The 25,138-nt window shown below is 35.2% G+C and overlaps 1 protein-coding gene across 1 annotated transcript in view; it reads right to left on the bottom strand.

Moving 5' to 3' along the window:
- Positions 1 to 25,138, bottom strand: part of LOC107038799 — a 97,383-nt gene that overhangs the window by 38,092 nt on the left and 34,153 nt on the right. Inside the window, exons 2-3 of the mRNA XM_015258082.2 lie at positions 14,713 to 15,034; positions 7,855 to 7,998 (exon numbers count right to left, since the gene is read on the bottom strand). Coding sequence (XP_015113568.1) covers positions 7,855 to 7,998; positions 14,713 to 14,961 — 393 coding nt within the window. The 5' untranslated portion in view covers positions 14,962 to 15,034. The remainder of the gene's footprint in view (positions 1 to 7,854; positions 7,999 to 14,712; positions 15,035 to 25,138) is intronic.

The following is a 25,138-nucleotide window of genomic DNA, read 5'->3' as shown; positions in this document are numbered from 1 at the left end:
GTTACGTGGCAAGTCTCACAAAAATGTGAAGAATATCTGTCAAATTCGTGGAAACAATTGACAGGCTACAGGAAAATTATCAGTGCGAAGCGTGTCATGTGACCCAGAATACTGCACTCTGATTGGTCGAAATCAGAATTGAGGGAATCATCAGTGAAATTTAAATATCATAACGACTCTGAAGATCGAAACTTTTTTTTAACGCCAAAAGAGTTGTAATGCTTGAATTTTTTTCAATTTCTCAAATGTTTACTTTCCTTTATGGAGGTCTTATATGATCCCATAAGCCCCCATAAGCCTCCATATGACCACATAAAATGCACTCTCAGTTAAGGGGAGACTACTATGAGTTTTAAAAGTCGTGGGATCTTGGAGTGAGATTTCTCATGCATTGAAGATTGATTGTCTATGTCTAAAAACGAATAATTATTGCAAAAAATTAATTGTTTATTGTTCGTTTGCTCCGCAGATGCTTAAAATTGAAAATATACCAGGGCCTCCAATTTTTCAGCTACAGAGTTTCGTTGTTCTTTCAAAATTTTTGAAAAAATGTGTACAATAACAGTTACGAATTATTTTTTTCATCACGCTGTGCGACAAAGTATCTTTTTAGGCACGCTTGGCGTGCCTAAAACGTCCCTTTTCCACACATTGTGATGAAAAATATCGTTCGATACTCGAGGGAAAAGTGTTTTTTGGCTCGTGGGAGGTTTATAGCACGAGCCGAAGGCGAGTGATATAATCCCACGAGAAAAAACACTTTTCCGCACTCGTAACGAAATATACTACTTCATCACGCTATGACGAAAAGTGAACTTTTCGGCACGCTCCGCGTGCCTAAAAGTCCACTTTCCGGCACATTGTGATGAAAAATATTGTTCGTAACTCGTGAAAAAATGTTTTTTGCACTCGTTACGAAATATACTATTTTGTCACTGCTGCTACGTTCAGCCCGTGTCGAAAAGTGCCTTTTCGTTTACTAGTAAACGAAAAGTCGAAAGTTGTAAACGAAAAGACTTTTTGTTTACTAGTAAACAAAAAATGGCACAGTTCGGCACTCGCTGAACGTAACATCACTAACAAAAATAGTATATTTCGTAACGAGTGCAAAAAAGTGTTTTTTGGCTCGTGGGAGGTTTATATCACGAGCCGAAGGCGAGTGATATAATCCCACGAGCTAAAAAACATTTTTTCACGAGTTACGAACAATATTTTTCATCACAATGTGGCGGAAATTGAACTTTTAGGCACGCGGAGCGTGCCGAAAAGTTCACTTTTCGTCACAGCGTGATGAAAATATAGTTCGGATACACGTGCGACGGGATGTTTTAACTCGTGTGATTGGCAGCCCTCGGCTTCGCCTCGGGCCGCCAACTTCACACTCGTTGCCACCCCATCACACTTGTATCGAAATATACTATTTGAAATTCGACTCCTACACAGCTAATCAATCCGGGCCTGATAGTTCGGTTTGTGGGTTACCACTTTTTAGAAAATATAACATTAATACGGGAAAATTCATGAAAATGGACGTGAAATTTTGATTCATACTAGGTACTATTAAGCTCAAGTTTCATGCACAATTTCAGCCCGATCGATCCAGCAGTTCCAGAGATATTCAACTTTTTGAAGAAAACTATATTGGTCAATATCTCAAAAACTACTTGACCGATTTCAGTTTTTTTTCAAAATACTCGTCTCGATGTCTTCTATCTAGAGCAATCAATATATATATATATCCGTTCATACACAGTTTTCGAAATATTGTCGATTTTCCATTTTTCCCGAAATTCTTTGTACGCGCGATAACTCGACAAGAAATTGAGATAGAAGGTTGAAATTTGGTATCAATATAGCTCCCATAATACCAAAGGTTGGTATTTTTGCTGAGTGATATCGGCCCAGTAGTTCCAGAGATATTCAACTTTTTGTATAAAACTATATTGGTCAATATCTCAGAAACTACTTGATCGATTTCATTTTTTTTTTCAAAATACTCGTCTCGACGTCTTCTATCTAGGTTAATCAAAATATATGTACCCGTTTACACAAAGTTTTGGAGATAAATTGAAAAAGGCAATTGCTATGGATCCATTCGGAAGGTTACTACTAATAGAATTGGTAGAAATAAAAAAAAAAAAAAAAAATAACACATAAAGTGACAGTCACATGCCTTCTGCAATTTAGGACCGGTCAACTGCTTGTTAGACATACATAATCGAGCTTCAATGTATGAGAAATCTCATTCCAATAGCCCGCGACTTTTAAAACTCATAGTAGTCTCCCCTTAAATATCATAACGATTCAGAGGGTCGAAACTTTCTGTTAACGGCAAAAGAGTTGTATGATGTAATGCTTGAATTTTTCTAAATTTCTCAAACGTTTACTCCCCCTTATGGAGGTCTTACATGATCCCATAAGGCCCCATAAGCCTCTAAATAACCAACTAAATGCACTCTCAGTTAATTCACCTAGGAGTTTTCCAAATTTTTTCTCATTTAACCGAAAACAGTCTTTCCCTTCCACGCAAAAGCAGACGAATCATTTTATGTAAACGATCAATATCAATATCACGTCAAAATATCCAGTAGTGGTGACGGTGTCTGATGTCAGTAGTAAGCGGAGAGGAAAATATCAGGAAAATGGAAGGTGGTGTTATTCCCAGGCAGTGCACACGGAAAATAGAATAAACATACCGAAACGAGATGGAAAGAGATGCAACGGTATATCAATCTCCCGATATTTCAACTCTCCACGTACTTATCGATCCTTCACCAGGATTTTCTCAAACACTTCGGATGGTGCGAGGAAGCAACTCTCCGGAATTAAGAGATTGTTCTTTGCTCAAAATAACTTTTTTTGTTGAAAACAAATAAATTGAATGAAAATTAAAAAGGACTATGAGCATTTTCCGAAATATTATTAACTTTTCTTTTAATTTTTATTTTTTTAAGTTCAGTTTCAATTCATTCTTTCAATTTACTTGAATAACTTTTTTATTTCATTGATGGGAAACTTGCATGGAGCTCAGTTTTCCCTAATTCCTTGGTTTATCAATTCTACATAACCCCTGAACGAAAAGAGTTATGAAGAAATATTAAGGCCCGGTTGCACCAAGCCCCGTTATCCAAATAAACCCCAGGGTGAAATTCATCCTCGGAATCAATTATATCGCAGGGGTCATAATTTTTCAATATTTGACCCGAAGAATAATTTTTTATTTATCCTGTAGCCGCATTTGAATTAACACTGATTTAACCTTGGGATTAAATTTTATTTTTTGCTCCTGGGATAAATTTGAGATACTCTCCCGGGTAAAATAATCCAAGGAACATCCAAATTTACTTTTTTTCTTATCTAACGTTTTCGTTACCCGGAGCTGGTGCAACCGGGCCTAGATATTTTGTAATATTTCCTAGATATTTTATAATAACTAGCGCAAGCAGTCAGGGCTTTGATGCCCTTTTTCCGGTCCCATTCGATATTCCTTCTTTCAATAAATTGTTAATTGTTGGAATTCATGCCTGAATACAAAAATTAATTTCTTAGTTTAGTTAAACATTTTCTCTTTTCCACCCAAACACTCAGGGTGACATTTATGGCTTTTCTTAGAAAATAGAGACGTGAAGAAAAACAGTCCTCATGGTGAGTCACAAAGGAGAGGCTGAAGAAAATTGAAACAAGGGCCTTTTGTCAAATGGGTCCAGAGAGTGAAAACTCTCATGACTTTTAGTTAGTCGTCCTAGAGACTTCGTTGGAGAAAGATATACCTTCTGCGTGCGATCATTAAAGAGTTTTACTTTGAAGAATAAAACTAATGTGTTTTTATTGAGTATTCCTACACATAATCCAATATTAATAATCGTTCTCATTATAAAAAGCAATACAACCAATGAGAATCATGTTCATTTTTTTTTTCAATTTTTTTCTCACAAATGAATAATGGAGATTGGGAAAACTTCCGGAAATCTCGTTTCATCTATTTTTATTGTCTTTTTCACGAAAATCTTTGCTAATCCATGAAAGAAATAGCAACTGTCTATCGCCTGAGGGCCTTCATCCAAGCGGAAATCATATTTTTCCGCCATGAAATCGACTTCTGGTTAGATTCTGGAAATCGACGGATTTTGTTCAATTTCAACAGATGATATTCAGCAAGAAAAAAGATTCTTATGAATGTTTTAAAAATTACATGATAATAATCCGATAAAATTTTTCATCGCCGATTTGAATTCTTTGCAATTTTTTTATGTATTCTATGAAAATGTGAGGCTAGGAATTGAATTTATGGGCATTGGTTCATTATTCGAAAAAATACCTATATCAATTTTAAAATTTTCCAGACATTCAAAAATTAAAAATTCTGTTTTCCTGTTGATCTCGTTTCTCTTCCTCTTTTCACTTTCTTCCATCAGAAATAGATAATAGAAAGAAAATACACTGGTTTTTCTTCATTATTAAAAAACAACGTTTTGAAATTTTCAAAATTAAAATATCGATTTTAAAAATTTATTTCTGATTTTCCTTCCCTACATTTTCCGTATTTCCTGTTTCTGTGAACGGAATACGATCACAGAAATTAAAAATATTGATCTCCCTTCATTTTTTAAGAAGAAAAAAAATTTGAAAAATTTCGAAGACAAAAAAATAGATTTTTTCATTTTATTGTTACTGATTGATGACGACCGTTTTCTCTTTGCAATTTCCTTCTTCGGTTCCATTGAAATAAGATCAAAAGCATCTAAAATGTTCATATTCGTTCAAATTTTCAGATCATTGGTACTAATTAATTTAAAGAAGAAGAAAGAAATGAAAAATTTTAGGTATGATTATTGAAAATTGTTTGTCGATTTGTATTTTCACGTGATTTATGGGGAAATCCTCTTCATTCAGTGCTGTAACTTGTGAATTAAGGAGCAAAAATATGTATAATAACAATAAGAATGAATAAAATTAAATTAATCTAATTGCGAAGGGTAAAATGGAAAGAAAATAAGGAGGAGGTGGCGCGGCGATCAACGAGGCAACACGCGCTCGCAAGTCATGCGAAATAAAANATCTGTAATCTGGAAAGAAAATAAAATAAAATAACATGGTAAAAATTAATCTAACAATGATTTATTTCTTTCAGATTTTTAACATGTTGCTTTTGTTTTTATTTTAACATGTTTCTTGACTGTTCAAAATGGAGAGTCAAAATTAAATTTCCAAAATTCGAATAATAAAGTTTTCGCAAAATACTCGGTAACCGAGGGTCGGTTGGGCTGAACTCGAAGCTCTCATTTTTAATCACAAAAAAGTTAAAAAATATCCAACGCAAAAAGAGTGACCAAAATATTTGCATAACCTCAAGAAAAATATTTTCAACTTCAAAAGCCACAAATCTTTAACCGGAGGAAAGAAAAATGCCTGTGTTGCGTCGATAATCATGCATATGATATTAAAAATATATCGAAAAGCTGTTAGAAGAGAATATACAGATAACGGAGTTATGTTCATTAATAATTAATAAGCCGAGGCCACCGACGTATAAATATTTAAAACCAATCGCTTTAAAGGCGGCAACTCTCTCAACACTCTTTCACAAGTGCACTCTTATACTACTGAAAATCTTAGCGAGTAGTGCCCTGCGGTTGTTCCGTCGCCTAGTTCTTGTGAGGTAAAAATGAAGTGCGTTTGAAAAGTGGAAAAAAGTGGAGGGTGTTTTTACGACTACAGGTACATTCTGATGAAAATGGATTATCAAGGGTTTCGAAGCTTTATCATCGAGATAAAATTTTATAGAAAAGTATAAAGTAAACGCGAAATGAAAAGGAGACTGTGGGAAAACAAGATAATGAAAATTGGAAGGAAAAAAATACCTGAATGGGGCATATTTTACCTTGACAGAAAAAATTAGTTTTGTCAAGAGCACTTTATTTCAACCAATCATCATTTGGTTGTTAATTTTCATATAAACATGATTTCGTGGCGAGTACCAGCTATCTCTTCTTGAGATACATTTGATTGGAAGAAATTAAACTTCTCTAGAATTGAAGTTCCTTTTATTTGTCGCAATAATGAGAGATTTCTTTCGACACTGATAGAAAATTACGCTTGAAATTTCAAGTGAAAAATCTTGAAATTTTTAACAACGAATAATTTATATGGAAATTTCGTTGATCTTGTTATTGATCGAAAAAATTTTACAAAAAGTGTACAGGAAATTACAACAAAAATCTCTATCACTAGAGTGACAAAAGTTACTGCTCTGTTGGTCAGTACGCTTTCGTTATTACACAACTTTTAATTTTTATTCTGTGAAAGTTCAAAAGGTTTATCATTTTTTTGGGGGGAGTCCAGTATAATTCCCTCAACAGTACGACTGGATTTTATCGAGAAATTCACGCTTGACCCGCGAGGCTCTCGTTCACTCTAGTATAAACGCGAAGACAATGGGAGAATGGTAATAAACGGGTAGCAGTAGGATCACGGGGATATCTAATCCTCTTCGCTTATCCCTTCCCTTCTTTTTTCTCTTTAATTCCCACCATTGTCTTTACCATTATTACGCCATATATTATTCATACAAAGCTGTACTCTGCAATCCCTTTTCGACGCATATCAATGTATAATATTTTTACATTTTATCTCACCGAGGATAGCTGGAGCATTTTGTAATTGCGCATTTGTCTCGGGGTTATGTGTTGAGGTGTTTCGTGTAAAAATTCAAAATAATGAAAGAAATAGGAAAATCCATAGGAGAACCCACACGGAAAAATTTATATTAAAAAAAATATATTTAAAAATATCTTAAATTGGTCCAATTTATATTAAAAAATGTAAAATATATGTTGTATATATTTTTTCAAATATATTCTTTATAAATTTGAAAAATATATTGAATTGGCCCATATTTCACATATAGAAAAATCGAATTCTGTTAACTTTTTCTATTGAATTTTTTCTATTGAACATGTCAATAGAATCAGTCAAAAACTAATATAAAATTTAATAGAAATTCAATAGAATTTTCTAACGAATTTGATAGGGTTTCCTATTAAATTTGTTCGTGCATGACCCCATTCTCAATTGGAAAATTCCCACTGCACCCAAAAAATAGTGAGCTATTGAAGAAAAACTAGTAGGTGATAAATCAAATCGTTCTTAAAAACACGGGCAAGCTTCAGATTTTTGTCGAATTTAATAAAAAAGTTATTTGAACAAATGATTCGGAAATCACCAAAGTCCCTAGAGATCCTTAAATCCTAATTTTCCAATATTTTTTTCCACAGAAAATCAAAACGGTCATTCAATTGAGAAAAAAAAACATTTCCAAGCATAATCGGGCTTTCTAGAAATTATTTACAGCTTCAATAATCTTTAAATATTTATAACAGTAAAGTAACTTGAAGAACAAGTCGTTGCATTTTTTACTAAAGTTCTGGCCGAAAATCTTGATAAGCTAATGCCTTTCGAGTTAATTTTCAACAGATCCTTCTCTCCGTGCAATTGAATTTCCCTTCGTACCACGAAACTGTCTGCAATTTCGTATTCATCAGCGCAAAAAGTTCACATTTGTATCTTCCCCTCATGAAAGCTGGCATTATAGAATTGAAAGGCCACAGAAAAATTAACAGCCAGACGGAATATTTTCCATCAGAATATGTTAAGTCCTTAATTCCCGTGGAATTGGAGTATAACCAGCCTCCGCTCAGCCGTAGCTCGGCACTCATTATAAATGTATAGTTGTGATATGTATAGCTCACGCTCTTGTGGATTAAGCGGTAGGGATAAATAAGAAATGATAATGAACGGGTAATGGAAAAGTATTTGCAGAGAAATGAGGAAAAATGGGATAATGGATATACGTACTGGAACGCGAGTGTCAGCCGTCAGCCAGACCCAGCTGTCACCACCAATGGACGCTGACGGCGGTGCTGGTGTGTCCCCGACGGGCCCGTCTGGCAAAACAGTAGCTCTCTTTGATTCTCTTCCCAGCTCCTTTTCATCTCGTAGCTGAAACAATTTATTCTGCATTCATTCCGGTTCATTTCTTCCCAGAACCTTTTCAGTGCGGGGTTTTTCAAGCTTCATCGTGCTTTTTAAACTAAGAGCGTATGATTTTTTTTCGTGATGTATAATTTTTGTGATACAGAATTATTTATTTTAGTAGCGATGCGCCACAACGGTTCAAGTTTATTTTGACTTTTAGACAGTTTTCAATGAATATCCCTCAATTCGCTCTACAAAAAAGGTCATTATGAAAATTTTGTTATCTCCCTTAGATTCGGAGATATTCCTCGAAAACTCAGCTAAGAGCTGAATCGATTTGAACCGTTTTACTGCGCCGCTATTGGTTTATTAATTCGGTTGAGCTAAGTTGAATGTTTTCGAGCATAAATTTTTGCAGACGTTCTGGGGGTTGAAATTTTCTCACATACAACAATCGATGAGGACAAATCAACCTGTGGTGTCTAGGGTAGGGGAGAGCGGTGTGAAATGGACAATGAATAAAATGTAAGCGGTAATTGAGCAGTTTTCATTAATTAATTAGCGAATTAAACATTTTTTTAAACACTGTTGAAAATTTTTGTCTAAATGTTTCGTTCTAAGTTCTCGAAAATTTTATAAAATATCATTTCTGCTGGAATTTCGTTATTGAAAAATCAAGCATCGCATAGATTTTCTAATAATTTGATTTGATCAGAAAATGAAGTTATTAGAAAATTCATTCAATTCAATAAGATTCATTACCAAGTCGATAGTTATAGACCCATCACTCTCTTTCCTTCCCTGGGCCATATTTTTGAAAAAATCATAAAAGAACGCCTAAACTCCTCCACCTCTGACAAAATCCCAATTTTCCAGTTTGGATTTAGGGAAGAAAAATCCACTCTCCTCCCCTCACAATCCTTATATCGAATATCCAGGCCGCCAAACACAATAATCTCAAATCAAACACATTGTTTCTTGACGTTCAGAAAGCCTTTGACAGTGCATGGCATAAAGGTCTCCTCTTCAAACTAAATGAATTGAACACCGCTCCATATCTCATCAAAATTATTCAACAATTCCTTTTTAATAGAAAACTCTCCATAAGAATAAAAAACTCACACTCTCAAGAATTCCACCCCCAACAAGGAGTCCCTCAAGGTTCCCCCCTCTCCCCACTATTATACAACGTCTTCTGTTACGACATCCTCGCCAATCCCTTCCTATCCCCCAACCCACTCACCTACCTGGTTCAATTCGCCGATGACACTGCGCTAATTGGGCATGGAAAAACCTGGGAGGCAGCAACCAAAAACCTCCAAGACCTCACAGACGTGATTCAGAAATGGTTCAACAAGTGGCGATTAAAACTCAACCCCTCCAAATCCCAATACCTTCAGTTTTATCTAAACCCTCAAAAATCCAACTCCCATATCACTCTCCAAAATACCCAAATCCTTCCAGCCCCTCACACTAGATACCTGGGTATTGAAGTAGACTACAACCTCAACTTCAGAGCTCATGTCAGTATTGTGAAGAAAAAATGCATTGCCAGAGGTTCCAAGTTTCGAGGCCTTACTTATAAAAACAAAGGACTAAATACAAATCATGTCGTTAAAATTTATAAGGCCATTTGCCGACCAATTCTAGATTATGCTCACCCCCTCCTCCTATTCGCCAGGCCTGCAACACAACAGACCATCGGTGTTGCTGAAAGGACAACGCTTCGCAAAATGACAAAAATTCGCCATCCCGACAATCCCCTCCACAACCCATCAAACTCCCTCCTTTACGAACGCACCAAAATCGAACCCATCCACGATAGATTAAAACAATTAACATCCAATTTTGTAAGAAATAAGCTGGACGATATTCTCGACCTTTGCCACAAGCGCAACCCCAACACTAGTTCTCGATTTAAATATCCGCCCCTCACCCTCCTCGAAAATCTACAATCCATCCGTAGAGATCAATCGGATGATAACATCGGGGAAGAAGAAGTGTCGGAATAAATAAACAATTACCTTATATATATCTTCATTCATTCACCCGAACCATTCAATGTACCATCTTCACCTCATTATACTCTATTTACACCAACAAATTATTACTGTATACTATGTACTTATGAAAACACTTGGCTGAAGGCCCTCGGGCGATGGCCTATTGTAAGAAAAATTTTTTTTTTGTTGTTTGTAATTTTCTTGCAATAAATTCCGTTAAAAATTAATTAATGAGATTCATTTCTTTCTAAATGGTTTTGATTACGGGTTTTTTAACCTTCATTATGCTTTTTCAGCTAAGAGAATATCATTTTCTTTCGCGATGAATAGTTTTTTTGGTGCAGGATTATTTATTTATTAAATCAATTAAGCTAATGTTTAAGCTTGAATGTTTTCAAGTTTTCATCGTAATGAATTTACACAGAAGTACACTAATTAGACATTTTCTCGCATCCAAGAATCGATGAGGACAAATGAACCTCTGACGCATAGGGTAGAGGAGAGCGGCGTGAAATAAACAATGAGTAAAAAGTAAGTAGTGATTGAGCCATTTTAATCAATTATTACAGCGAACTAAACATTTTTCCAACCACAAAATACGAAAATTTTATCAAGTAGGGGACGTCGGGGCAAAATGAAACACGGGGCACAATGAAACAGCAAGAAAATCTTGTGATCTAAGGGAGATAGGAGGATTTTCATGAGAACTTTTTTGTAGAGAATTTTACAAGCTACAAAAAAGGTTCTTTTCAAAAATGTCCTATCTCCTTTAGATGACGAAATTTTCCCACTGTTTCATTTTGCCCCGTGTTTCATTTTGCCCCATGCTCCCCTATCATTTCTACTGGAATTCGTTATTAAAAAATCTTGCATCGAATCGATTTTCTAATAATTTGATTTGAAAATGAAATCATTAGAAAATTCATTCATTAATTCAACAAGGTTGATTTCTTTCTAAATGCTTTTGAGTACGGACTTGTAAGCTTCATTGTGCTTTTTAAACTAAGAGCATATCATTTTATTTCGTGTCAGATAATTTTTGCGGCGCAGGATTATTTTTTTATTCCATCGGTTGAACTAAGTTGAATATTTTCAATCATAAATTTGTACTGAAGTTCTCCAGGAAGACTAACTTGAATGTTTTATCTACTATTTGATACTGACGGAGTTATTAACCTACTTCTTGACATACATCCACACTGACATTTTCTGAAAAAAATGCATCTTCATATGACACGACGTTTGAGTCATTCAATTTCTTTTAGCCATTTCTAGTTGAAATGAATGCATTGAAATTTTTATGCTCGCAAAGCTTTCGTTTAGAAGCTAAATGGTGGATATTTTCAATCATAAATTTGTTCAAAATATCACTAGGTGAACAAAATTGGAGGTTTAATAAACTTTTGATATTTACCGAATTATTGACCTAATTCTTGAAATAGGAACACATACAAATCTTATTATCTAAATACGTCAGATCCTCATGTGATATGACATTTGAAACATTCGAGGCATTCGTAGTGTATTCAAGTATTGAAATTATTGTAATTTTCGAGATTCTACTGAAAAGCGAAAGTCTGAATGATGCAGCAAAGTATCTCACATTGAGATCATCAGGTGATTTTTTAAATACAAATATGTAAGGCATTTGGGACTTTGCAGTAAATATGGCATGTGAAAATATTCCCAATCATATTTTTTTTCAGAATGTACTATGTGAACAAAATTGGAGGTTCAATACACTTTTCATATTGACCGAATTATTGACTTAGTTTTTGAATTCGGAACACATGCAAATATTATCTAAAAACATCGCATTGTCATGTGACACGCCATTTGAATCATTCGATTCCTATTTCGGAATTTCCCGTTGAAATAGAAGTTTTAAAATTGTTATGATTCCCGAGCTTCTGTTCAGAAACGATAGTCTGAATGATTCAGCAAAGTATTTCACATTGAGAGAATTATTTTTCTTTAATTTCATATTCATCAACAGAAGAATACATTGTAACGACTTTCTATACATTTTAAAAAATTTTCGTTATTCGTCAAAGTAATTTTGTTTGTTCAATATCGCGATGACAAGCTGCCCCATTCGTCACCGAGATCATTGGAGGAACAAATGACATTATTCATTTTTTCTTAAAAATCCATTTTTTCCTTAATTTTTTTTTCTACAAATTGAAATTTTCGAGTTTATTTATTAGATTTGTCTTGTTCATCTCAATTTTACGAAGGGAAATCCTAATATTTCTAATTGATTGTTTTGATTCTCTTGCTTCAGTAGCAAAAATGCCGGTTACATCAGTAAACAGAGAGTATATACTGTACAGTAAGTGGGATTCCATTCTTCTCATTATTTATTTTTTCCGTCGTTATCTACCGGCAGGGGATGGGTTTAGTAAATGTTTTCTAACTAATTCTAGATCATTGTAAGAACTCAGTTTCAATCCAAATACCCACTATGCCGGCTCATCTCGGTGATTGAAAGAATTGAAAGAATTTCCAGAGTTCTTTCATTTTTTTAACATTTTCCTTTAGTATTCGAGTGTGTTGAGTTTTTTTTACTTTTCATTGATCCCTGATCGACCCCTCGTCGAACCCTTGAATTTCTCAATTTCGGCCTTTTTTATGTACCCCTTTATGCCCCGGCTATCCCGCTTTGTCCCGGTCTCCCCTAAATATTCACTTTCACTTGAAAATTCATGTAAATTCTAGAATTTCCGTCTCGCTGCCGCTAGAGAATTGGGATTTTCCCTGACTTCTCAGAGAAACTTGAAATTCTATTGACTTACCCCTTAAATTGAATTCAAGGTCTTTCTCTGGAAAATTAATCCAAATTTTTTCAACAGTGTTGTGAAACTTTTATTAGCGCGGTGCCCAACGATTCAGAAAGGTCAATTGGTAATGGTCAGGAACGAATTTCACATTAAGATCACCCGATCACTCAGAGATTCGAAGTATTTGAGATCTTACAGCAGGTATTGATTATTGCAGTTTGCCGCATCAATTAAGCGGTTCAAAGTTTCATCGGTCATAGCCGTCCTTTCTCTGTTCATATTCTCCACGACAAAAAAAAAGTTCTCCGCGAAAACTTCTGGCTCACCGATACGAAGTTTGGCGTGGACTCCAATTTTTTAATGAAATTCGCGGATAAGAGCTGACGCCAAAATTACGAGAATTGAGATTTCAATAATTCAATATTCTCATCCCATGGATCTCGTGAAACTTTTAAAAAATAATTCTCCTCAATGGAAGATAAACTACCTGAGGTATTAATACACTGTTACGATTAATTCACTGTGAACGAGGTTTCTGACTATTAATGAATGGTAGAGTAGAACATAACTGAATAAATATTTGGATCCGTAGAGTTAGCATTCCATGTTATGGTATGTCTTCCAAACTTAATGGAGTCATTTGAAGATCATTTAAAGAGGTTTGCCAGGATAGTGACATCTGCAGGAGATTAAATTTTAACCCTAGATTGGTCACCCTATGAGGGAAACCCCGCCGCCGGTCGTTTTTTTAAATTACAATTGATTGGCTAACCGGAAAAATTCAAAAAAGTTTGACTTTGTCAACTGAAGTGTCTAAAAAATTATAGTAATCTTTAGAACAACATATTTCCCAAAATTCCTAAAGAAATCAAATTATTTCGAACAGACGAATTATTGTTTCTGATGTTAAATGAAATTGCCCATCACGCGACGTTGCCGGAAACTTGCTAAACGCGTCCAGGCAGTGAAGAGTGAATTTGGCAATGCTAGAACCTAAATAACACGACGGGGAATCCCTCAGTCGTAGGGTCGCGTTTGGTGACCAGACTAGGGTTAAACGGGGTGTACCGAAATGAAATGTCATCCTCGTGAAGGTAGTTTGGAGGCTCATTTGGAGACGAAAACGCTAATAACATTTTTGTGTCCGACGCTTTGTTTAAGAGTTATCAAATAAAAAAGGACCGCCAATCACACGGAGAGAAATGTTCAGTAAAAATTACGGAAATCACAATTCGCTCACCGATTACGGAATGGACTCACAAAATTTAAGTGACGGTATCGTAATTTTTCACAGGAGATTCAGATAAAAATTACGGAATGCTCTCGAAAAATTCTGTTACAGTTCCGCAAAATTTCCTACAACCACATTTCGCTTCGGAATTACGGAAAAGATACGTAATTTTTATTGAATATTTCTCTCCGTGAAGGTTATTTTAGTCAGTGCTCACTATCGCCCATAATTGGCGATAGATTCCTAAGAATCAGTGACCTTTACCTGAAAATCAGGAATTTTATTTCTGTGTTCGAGTGGGCGCTGTATTAATTTTTTAAGAATATGGAATTGTCCCGTTAATGATGAATTTATAGACAAATATTTAAAAAACCACAAAATTCTACTATTTTCTCAATTAAAAAAATTCTTTTATAGCAAAAGAATCCTAACAAGCAATGCTCTCCCCTTTTGTCCCCTCATTATAGTGATAATTTCAAATTCAACAAGATAAGATGTTGGAGATTGGCTCATTATATTTCACCACTCGTGAAATAAATAAATATCGTACAAAGTAAAATGAAATCATTACATTGCATTGCCAAGAAGATATGAAAAATGAATAAATCACTTCACAGTATTATTTCTCGCGATGAAATTCAAATCACCCATCAAATTTATTCATAATACATGAAATATTCTCCTCAACTACGAACGGAAAAAATAATAGGAGCTATGTACATACCCTGAATACCTCGGAAACTGCATTCTCCTCAGGCACTGGTAGTGCGCTACTTCGTTTCTCTCGTACGACTCGTTGTGAAATCTGATTTCCATGTATTTCACTGTCCACCCTCGTAATGTATCCGTAAAGATAGAAAAAGCAAGTGACTTGCACCACAAACTGGGCGCACACGAGGTAGATCAACAGTTTCGTGTGTCGATTTGTGGCCTTTGGGCCGAACTCGGCAATTCCCGTTTGCCCAACGCTCATAGCCACGGATCAACAGTCGCTTCTATCATTGTCGATTTAACCACCACTGGATCTCTCTGACAAACCCCTCTGGCTGATGGAAAACAGAAAGGGAATACAATTAAACGTCAAACGAAGAGTGGAAAAAAGGTTAAACACATTTATTCGAATTCTTTGTTCACAGAGAGAGAACAATTCTTAAATGAACAATAATATTGTTTCTGAAGTACTCTTAATTTCAATCGATTTAGTTTTCGATTTTTAACTCCACGCACATTTAACCATTTGGAAAAAAACCTAGCGAATTCGCGGAAAATTATATTGAAATTCTATTGAGAATTCTATCGGTTTTTCGCCCGTTCTATTCAAAAATTCAGCGCTTCACTGCACATATTTTTTTGGGCAAATTCCCAATAGAAACTATTCTATAGAATTTTTGACCTCGCATGGGAGCTTTGTAATCACTCAAATATAAGTATCCAATGTTCTGTGTTAGAGTAAAAAGGACTTCGGTGGTTTTTGTTGGATTTCATAGAAATAATTATTTACAAAAATTAATCTCTAGATAACATTTTTCTCTTCTTACATCGTAAAAATTATTTAGATTGAATTGGGTCTGAATTATATTTAAATTTCGAGTCATATAAACAAATGATGGAATTTAAGACTAAAGTGGTTCAGGGTACTGGTTCTTTGATTTTTATACACGGAGAGAAATATTCAATAAAAATTACGTATCATTTCCATAATTGCGGAGCGAAATGTGGTTGTAGGAAATTTTACGGAACTGTCACGGAATTTTTCCAGAGCGTTCTGTAATTTCTATCTGAATCTCCTATGAAAAATTACGATACCGTCACTTAAATTTTCTGAGTCGATTCCGTAATCGGTGAGTGAATTATGAGTTCTGTAATTTTTACTGAACATTTCTCTCCGCGTGCGTGGCCCATATATTCATTTTGAAAAAGAAGAGAGGGGAGAGGAACAATTGGATTATAGAATCCGCCAGGTGGCAGATTCTATAATTCTGAAAAATCCACCCACCAATTCCTGTGGACGACGGAGGGAGGAGATTCCAAGAATTGAAAAAAATCGACGCTCTCGTCTTCTGCGGCAACTTTTACTAGTCAACATAGTAATTTCTGCTATTTGATCGAGTAAAATATAAGAGTCGTGAGAGTATAAGCGAAAGTTTTAAATCGTAAGAAAAAATTTCAATTTAACAGTAAAAATTTGTACGATTTGGACCATTTTTCGTCGTTCAATAGTAAAAATTAGTGAAAAAATCGAGCGTTTTTAATGCATTGAAAATTAATTTTTCGTCGGTGTAAGTTATATTATTCTGTCTGTTAAAAATTACTATGCAAAATCGTAAAAAATTAATTTCACATCGCAAATATTATTTGTAGTATTTTTAAATTTTATATTCTCTCCGAGTAAAATATATTTTATATCCGGATAATATACCTGAATCGCTTATAAAATATACCCCATTCAAGTTTTTTGCCCTGCATATTTCCAGTTTTTATAAAATCATTGGAATGGAGAAGAGTGAAAAACTTTTGAAAAGAATATAATGACAAAGCAAAATTTCGATAAAATTGATGATTTTTCCTCTTAATAAATTGCGTAGTCGCAAGTTCGATGATGCATGAAAATAAACGCGATAGAAGTGATGATTTTCTCTTCATAAATTGAGTTGTCACTGACTATTTGGATACACAACATTGATGTTCGGGGATAACATGAGCAATTTCGGTGCGCTGGGGGTTCCCAATTGAAACGGAATTTGGGAGGGGGTTGGATAACTTTTTGGCAATCGCGGTAGTGCAGGCGTTCGGCTATGTATATCATACGGAACTGACAATATTATTCTTGATTAAAAAAGAACTCTTCTGACTCCATGAGACGACGATGTTAATGGTTCTAAGTGGTGTCAAGGACAGAACAAAGAAACTTTTACGCACAGAGAGAAAAAAGTCTTGATTTTCGGAGACATTGATTTACAGCGTGATCTATCTTTAGGGATTTGCAATTGTAAAATTCAACGAATGCAAAGTTCTAAAATTCAGTGATTGTGCCACACCTAGAAAAATGATTTATTTAATTCAAATAAAGTTTATTTGAATCACATAAATAAGTTCACTTAGGCCCGGTTGCACCAGCTCTGGGTAAAGAAAACGTTAGATAAAAAAAAAGTAAACTTGGATGTTCGATGGATGTTAATTCAAATAGGGCTATAGGATAAAAAAAAATATTCTTCGGGTCAAATATTGAAAAATTATGACTCCTACGATATAATTGACTCCGAGGATAAATTTTATCCCAGGGTTTATTTAGATAACAGGGCTTGGTACAACCGGGCCTTAAATAGTAATAAATAATTTTTTTTCCAAATTAAATAAAAAATGCTACTCAAAATTTTGTTGATACTAAATAAATGTTTTTTACTATTAATAAATCTTTATTGGATCTAATTTTCAGTAGCTGGAGAAAAAACAAACAATAAACCTATTGATTTTTTTGCACTTATCCTTCGTTTTTATATAAACGAGACCGAACGCGCGCTACAGCGCGCTGTAATTGTAATAATCATAATTGAAAATCTCAAAATTAAATTAATCATGAATTAAATTTGCCGCCTGAGACGACTGGAACCAATGAGGAATAAGCGTGACAGACTTGCGAGATATTGGTAGTTATCGACTTCAAGTGTAGGTTCTTTTTAGAATAGGAAACTAATAGATCTTGTACGTATGAATAATCTCATTTCAATAATCCGCGACTTAAGAGTTTCACCCGAGATTTCACCAGATCCTCCCCTCAAGATGAAAGGAAGATCATGAGAATTACAACGCCGGATCCATTAGAAAAAAACCAAGAAGAGGCAAATTACAAGAATCACAAGCGTAAAAAAAAAGATCACAAAGATCACAAGGGAGGTTCAATCAAAAAAATTACTAAAAAGGATAATTCGCAAGAGTCACAAGCGTAAAAAAAAGAAGTCGCAAGGGTTGCTAAGATCTAACCTTCTTTTCTGAATTTTCTTCCTACACTGAGAGAACAATTTTCTAATGTGTAGACCATATTTACTTGAGAGAAGTAAATTATTTTCAATGGTTTTAATCTCAAAAAATTTGCGGTTCACGGAATTCGAGAGAACTCTTGTTTATCACTATCGTTACGCATTATATCATCAATATATTACATACCGAAATATTGGATCTGCATAACAAAAAAATCATGAAAACAATAAATACTTGACGATTGACGATTCGTCTACGCGATTTGAGTGAGTCCATTTGCGACAAAATCATACTTAAGTACAAGAATATTTTAAAGCATGAGATCTTTATCGGGCTATATATTATGGAGTTGAGATGCTTGGGAGAATTAAACAATTGAAGAAAAATTACTTGTCTCAAGAAAATAATTGCCTATGAAAATTTCATTTTTTTTCGAACAGTGAAATACAAAATCAAATCAAATTTATTCCTAATTGCCGAGAATTTCGGCATGTTTCCATCAACGGTACCACGAATTCTCAGGTCAAAGTTGTATATTCAATTTATACCGCACGTTCTCTCACGAATCCACTCTCGAGTGCTCCGCATAAATAAATACCAAGGCTGTTAACAGAGTTATTAAAGTACTACCTCGAAATGAACAAAACCAAACTGATGAAAAAATTCTTTTTTTTCCACAAACATAAATAATGATGATTGCTATTTAATGAATTTTTTTTCCCGCTGGTTAAACATACTGAACCACACCCACAATCGTCGCCCACTGTTGTTTCATGCGGTTTTCCCTGATTGCACGAATAACAGAAGCTGAGCGAAATCCCCGACTCCTCGCTTAACCCAGCCACGTGCCCATACAGTCCCCTAAACTAAAGTTATTTTTACAGGTTGAGAGGTGGTCACCCAGTGCCGGAAACAGATTCCCACAGCATTCAGGGTCACACAAAAAACAATTATGGAAAAGCGACCCCAACTCCGTGTATTTCACCCATTTTCGAGAGTAATTTACTCTTTTCTACGTATTCCGCCGGAAAATAGTTTATTTGAATGGGATAAACTTTATTTGAATGGAACAAATGGGTTCATTCGAATACCTCGGGATAAAGCTTTTATCTGAACTTGAATTCGATTTTTATTTGCTTTTTTACTCACATTAAATAGCCTTTCAAATATAAACAAACAAAAAGGATTCTTTTTTTGCAACGAAGCTGTTGGAAACTATCCGATAATTTTGAAGGTCTCGGGGTGTTACAACCGATAATTCACCGGGCCATGGGTGATTTATGTATCAGCTGATAATTCCACAGTAGCCAATCAATTGTTTTCCCTTCGTTTGACAGATATTCTATTCCCTCGCATTTCGATAGATCATCACGGTCAGAAAAAACATCGAAAATTTTGCAATCGTCGCTATCTTGAAAACCATGGGATCGGTGCATCTCGTCACGATTTTGGGAGGACTTATCTTGCCTGGGTTTCGACTTTTTCGTTTTTTTCAGTTTTTATATCGCCGATATATCGTTACGATAAAACAGAAAAAAACGAAAAAGTCGAGACCTAGGCAAAATAAATGCTCAAAAAATCGTGACGAGATGCACCGGTCCAATGTCTTTCGGGATTGTAACGATTTCAAAACTTTTGATATTTTTTCAAGCAGTGATGATCTATCCAAAAAATTTATCGTGTACTCTCGACGGCATCACTAATTGACACGAAAAATTACACGGAGAGAAATAGTTCAGTAAAAATTACGGAACTCTCACTTCACTCACCGATTACGGAATCAACTCAGAAAATTTAAATGACGGTATCGTAATTTTTCACAAGAGATTCAGATAAAAATTACGGAACGCTCCGAAAAAATTCCGTGACAGTTCCGTAAAATTTCCTACAACGACATTTCGCTCCGGAATTACGGAAAAGATACGTAATTTTTATTGAATATTTCTCTCCGTGTATACCGTTTTTACGTTTTATCATTACCTAATGACTCACGAAATTTCATAATCGTGCAATCATTTTCCTGCATTTTTTCTAAAACTTTTCGGAAATTCACAAAACTTTCGAAAAAATGCAGGAAAATGAGCGCGCTACCATGAAACTTCGCGAGTCAGTCAATACTGATAAAACGCAAAAACGGTATATTATTTCGCGTCAATCCGATCAATAATTTGCCAGACAAATGAAAAAAACGTGAATTTAAGCCAAAAGGGTGTAGTACATTCTTAAAATTCATTGGATATTTTCCTTGAGCTTCCCTATAGACAAACAAGTGTCTCAAGTTTTGCCAAAAATCCCTTGTGCTGCGCACTCGCCATTTTTAGCCTGCAGAATTTGATAATTTCATTCGTTTATAAGGAAGCTTTCGGGAAATATCCGATAATTTTGAAGGTCTCGGAATATTTCCATATATAATCCCACAAGAGCTGCAAAATTATCAGGTACTTCCCAACAGTTTCGTTGCAAACGAATGAGGATGTCAAGTTTTTCAGGTTAAAAAATCCCACGCGCTTGCGCCCTGAAGCTCACTTTCAAGGAAATTAATGAAAAATTCGAAATTTTCAACTATCATAGAAATCAAATCAACCAATATAGCTATCGTAATCATCTTTTCACTTCGACATATAAGAGCATTAAAATAAACATTTTAAGCTACACGGAGAGAAATATTCAATAAAAATTACGTATCTCTTTCGTAATTCCGGAGCGAAATGTCGTTGTAGGAAATTTTACGGAACTGTCACGTAATTTTTACATAAAATCACGGAATTTTTCCAGAGTGTTCCGTAATGTTTACCTGAATCTCCTGTGAAAAATTACGATATCGTCACTTAAATTTTCTGAGTCGATTCTAGCGATGCCGTCGAGACTAGACGAGAATTATTTTGGAAAGATCATCACGGTCTAAAAAAACATCCAAAGTTTAGGAATCTTCGTAATCTTGAAAGATCGGATCGGTGCATCTCGTCACGAACTTGGAAGAATCCATCACGTCTGAGGTTCAGTATTTTCTGTTTTTCAAATGTTTGTCTCGTCTTGTCTCGTGAACTTAAAAAACCAAAAATCTCGAGATCCAGGCAAGATAAATACTCCCGGAATTGTGACGAGATCCACCGATCTAATGTCTTTCGAGATTGCGACGATCCCAAAACTTGCGATGTTTTTCCAGACCGTGATGATCTCTTCAAAATATCTCGACTAGTCTCGACGGCATCACTAGTCGATTCTGTAATCGGTGAGCAAACTGTGAGTTTCGTAATTTTTACTAAACATTTCTCTCCGTGTATGATTGAATTCATTTGAAGGATGATATTCAAAGATATTCCCGGAACTCTGATTTTCAAGAAAAAACAAAATTTTTGCAAATTTTCAAATGAACCAAAATATCGTATTGCTATTGCTTTTATCTTCGAGTTCGCTCCGAAGAACATTCAAACAATTTTTTAAAGCCATCGTTCAATCAATTCCGTACATTTTTCTTAAGTTATCGTGGGACAACCGATGTTCAAAAAAAATTGACAATTAAAAAAACTAATCGATGCATTAAAGTTTGATTAACGGCGATTGATAGGACTCAATAATACAGAAATTTAGAAAAAAAAAAGATTCAATTCCATCCATTCATTAGCGAACAATTGAAGAAAAACTACACACACACGCACGGACGAGATCCAACAATTGCATTTGGACCGTGTGATGAATGCAATTTTTTGTCATTCATGTCCGTTAAGTGGCGTTTTCGTGGTGTGTTTTAGAACCCGTAAGTGGGATTTACCAGGCCATGGGCCGGTAAGTAAAAACTAGCCCCGATTTCACGATTTACGGGCCATGGCCTGTTAAGTAAGACGTGAAGTGAGTCCCTCTTACACTATAGCTCGTGCGGCTGAACTATAGTTTGCCACCAAAAGCCAAAATTCACGAGGAAAATCGTAACAAATTCCGTTAAACAAAAGAACGAAATGAATTTCATTATACCCGACAGTAGCGAAGAGGAGTCACAAGACATTTTTAGTGAAGTGAATAATACCAGTGACGATGCAGCAAGTACGTCAGCACAAATAGTTGAATTTTACCTTGTGACACATTCCACTTCATTTTTTCATCCTAGATCGGTCCGTTAATTGAGAATTTATAATTTATCATTTCCCTCTTTTCAATTTTGTTTATTTGGTCTTTCTTCAGTGGGGGGGGGGCTTCGCCCCCTACCTTACCGACGCCTCGTGCTGCTAACTTCACTCATCGCAAACCTCCACTTACGGGCCTTGTGACACAAATAACTATTATGCCACTCATGCCTGAAACCGGCTGGATTACACACTCGACGCTTCGCGTCTCGTGTCTAATTCAGCCGGTTTCAGGCTTCGTGACATAAAATTTTGTTCAGTACTTGTGGGGAAATTTTGTCCTTAACGTGTGTGGTTACATCACTCGCCTTCGGCTCATGCTGTAAACCCCACACACGTTAAAGACGAAATTGCCCCACACGTGCTGAAATATACTATTTCGTCAGAAGGCCCGTAAACCGCGATCAAACCGAGCGAAGCGAGGTTAGAATCGCGGTTTACCGGGTCGTCTCACGAAAAAGTATTTTCTGACGAATGTGATTATAGGCCTCGCCTTCGGCTCGGCCTACAAAGCCACATTCGTCAGAAAATACTTTGTGGACCTTGTGATGAAAATAACTATTTCGAACTGTTTGAATCATACTAGGTCAATATAACACAAAAAATCGAAAACTGAAATTTGAACGATTACAAAGCTTCCATTCGGTAGCAAAAAATATAAGTTGAAAACCTTGTAGGTTGTACCACGTGATGTCGAAAGGTGCAAATCTACTGACTAAAATTTGGATGGGAAAAATTTTCAATTGAAAATCATAATAGGTTGAGGAATTCTTATCACAATGCTATTCAAAAATTTGGAATTTGATTGAATTTTTGTGTCCGAGCAAAAGTGAAAAAGCTGGGCACACGGCAATAAATGTTCAATAAAAATTACGGAACTCACAAATCGCTCACCGATTACGGAATCGACTCAGAAAATTTAAGTGACGGTACCGTAATTTTTTACAAGGCATTCAGATAAAAATTACGGAATGCTCTGGAAAAATTCTGTGACAGTTCCGTAAAATTTTCTACAACCAGATTTTGCTCCGGAATTACTCAAAAGATATGTAATTTTTATTGAATATTTCTCTCCGTGTAGAGGTAGGGATCGACATATATTCATACACTGCATAATTTAAGTTTATGATCAAAGACCTGCACGTCTCTGATTGACGAGATCAATGTTTGATTACAGTTACAATCACATGTAGAGATTATATTGTGTTTCTATTGCGTAAAGTTACACTTTTTCACACGTACGTGTAACACGTATTATAATTTTTCACAGGACATTCAGATAAAAATTACGCAACGCTCTGGAAAAATTCCTTAACTGTCCCGTAAAATTTCCTACAACCACATTTCGCTCCGGAATTACGGAAAGGATACGTAATTTTTGTTAAATATTTTTCTCCGTGCAGGGGTCAATTTGTCTTTATCGGTTTTTGCGTGCACAGTGAATTTTTCGAACTAGAAATTTTCTCATAATTGTTTCCCGGAAGGATGTTTACGTAGAAGGCTATGTACTCGGGTAATGGCATCATACTCAACAACCTGCGCCTAAGCTATCTCCTCGCTGAAGCCAACAACAAATATAATTATAACATCAAACTCTATGAAGAAATGTTGTTTCTTCATTAAAATGCTTTTGATGCACAAACATAAAGTTTTAATGACTGTAGTTTGCGAGTAATTGGAGTTTTGGGATGAGCTGGGAGTGGTGGTGGTTGCAGTTTCATATTTTTTTCCGTTTGTATTTTTTAGAATCCTAATTGTTTTGGTCATGGTACAGATATCGTTATCATGGTACAGACAGGTTTGTTCCTTCACATGCTTTGGTACAGATATCGGAGCGGTTGATCCCGATTTTTTAACGCATGTGTTTTCAACGCATTTTTTTATGTCGAATCCATTTGGGGAGAATCAATCTTACGAGCTTTTAGCCATATTTATTTATCAGGCATTGTGGTATAGGAAATTCATTCGAACTGCAGTGATATTCACATACAAGTGGTCGGCGTTATTAAAAAATTTATGCATTCGAAATGAATGTGTTTGAGATAAATGAGTGCTCGAATTTTCGACATCACCTCTCCATTTCAATTCTTGTGTCAAACAAATTTGTTTGGCATAAATAAATTCTTCTCTGACTGCAGAACTTGAATAAAGTTTTGATACTTCACATCTACTTGTAAAGTAATCGCACATCGAATGGATCGGATTCAATTTAAGAGACATTGATAGAGTTCATTTTTATATCCCTCAACACAATGAAATAAAGTTTCAATTTTTAGAAACGTGCTGTTGATTTTCAGTTGCATGTACACTGTGAAAAAATTTTCTCTGAATTTTCCATGCCGAATTCCGGAAATTTTTATCGTGTTCCAATTCCACTGAAATTTCAGGAAGTTCATGGAAAAATTGAATAGAACTGTGAATTTCCGTTCCATTTTTCCCTGAAAATGAATAGAAAACGAGAAAAGTCTGGTAAATATATTATTGAATTTTCAGGACAGTGACACTGAATGTGATTTGGGTGGAAAAAAATCATGAAATTTCAGATTTCACTGAAAATTCAATGTAATTTGACACTAAATCTCCATATTAGATTGGAAATTCAAATAAATTAAGGAATTCGGGTCTTTATGCTCCTTAAAATTCTGAAATTTTACGGACTTGTCAGTGAAACCTGAAATTTCATAATTTTTCCCCCTAAATTGTATTCAGAATCACTGTCCTGAAAATTGGTAGCCAACTGTCCATGAAATTTCAGTTTTTTTCTAACAGTGTACCTGATGTTCAGGAATTCTCATTTCAACATTTAGAATTCGCGAACAGGCATTGTGTTCGTTAAATCGGAAATTTCCATTTTTTTGTATCAGCATAACTAATATTGCCTCAGGAGTTTGAACCTGATATTTTTAGATCTTGTTCGGATGTATTTTTTCTTAGTGTAGGAGAGATTCTTGGGTAGCAGAACATCGCATGTATCGAAAAATGAAGAGCCTGCTTTATGTCATTGAATTTGAATTGAATATCAATTGTATTTGATTTTCCGTCTTTGAAATA

The sequence above is a fragment of the Diachasma alloeum genome, unplaced genomic scaffold, assembly GCF_001412515.2.
Source record: "Diachasma alloeum isolate Michigan unplaced genomic scaffold, Dall2.0 Dall_scaffold_00288, whole genome shotgun sequence".
NCBI classification, from domain to species: domain Eukaryota; kingdom Metazoa; phylum Arthropoda; class Insecta; order Hymenoptera; family Braconidae; genus Diachasma; species Diachasma alloeum.
The sequence above is the reverse complement of the archived record's forward strand: the minus strand, read 5'-3'. Positions and strand labels throughout refer to the sequence as shown.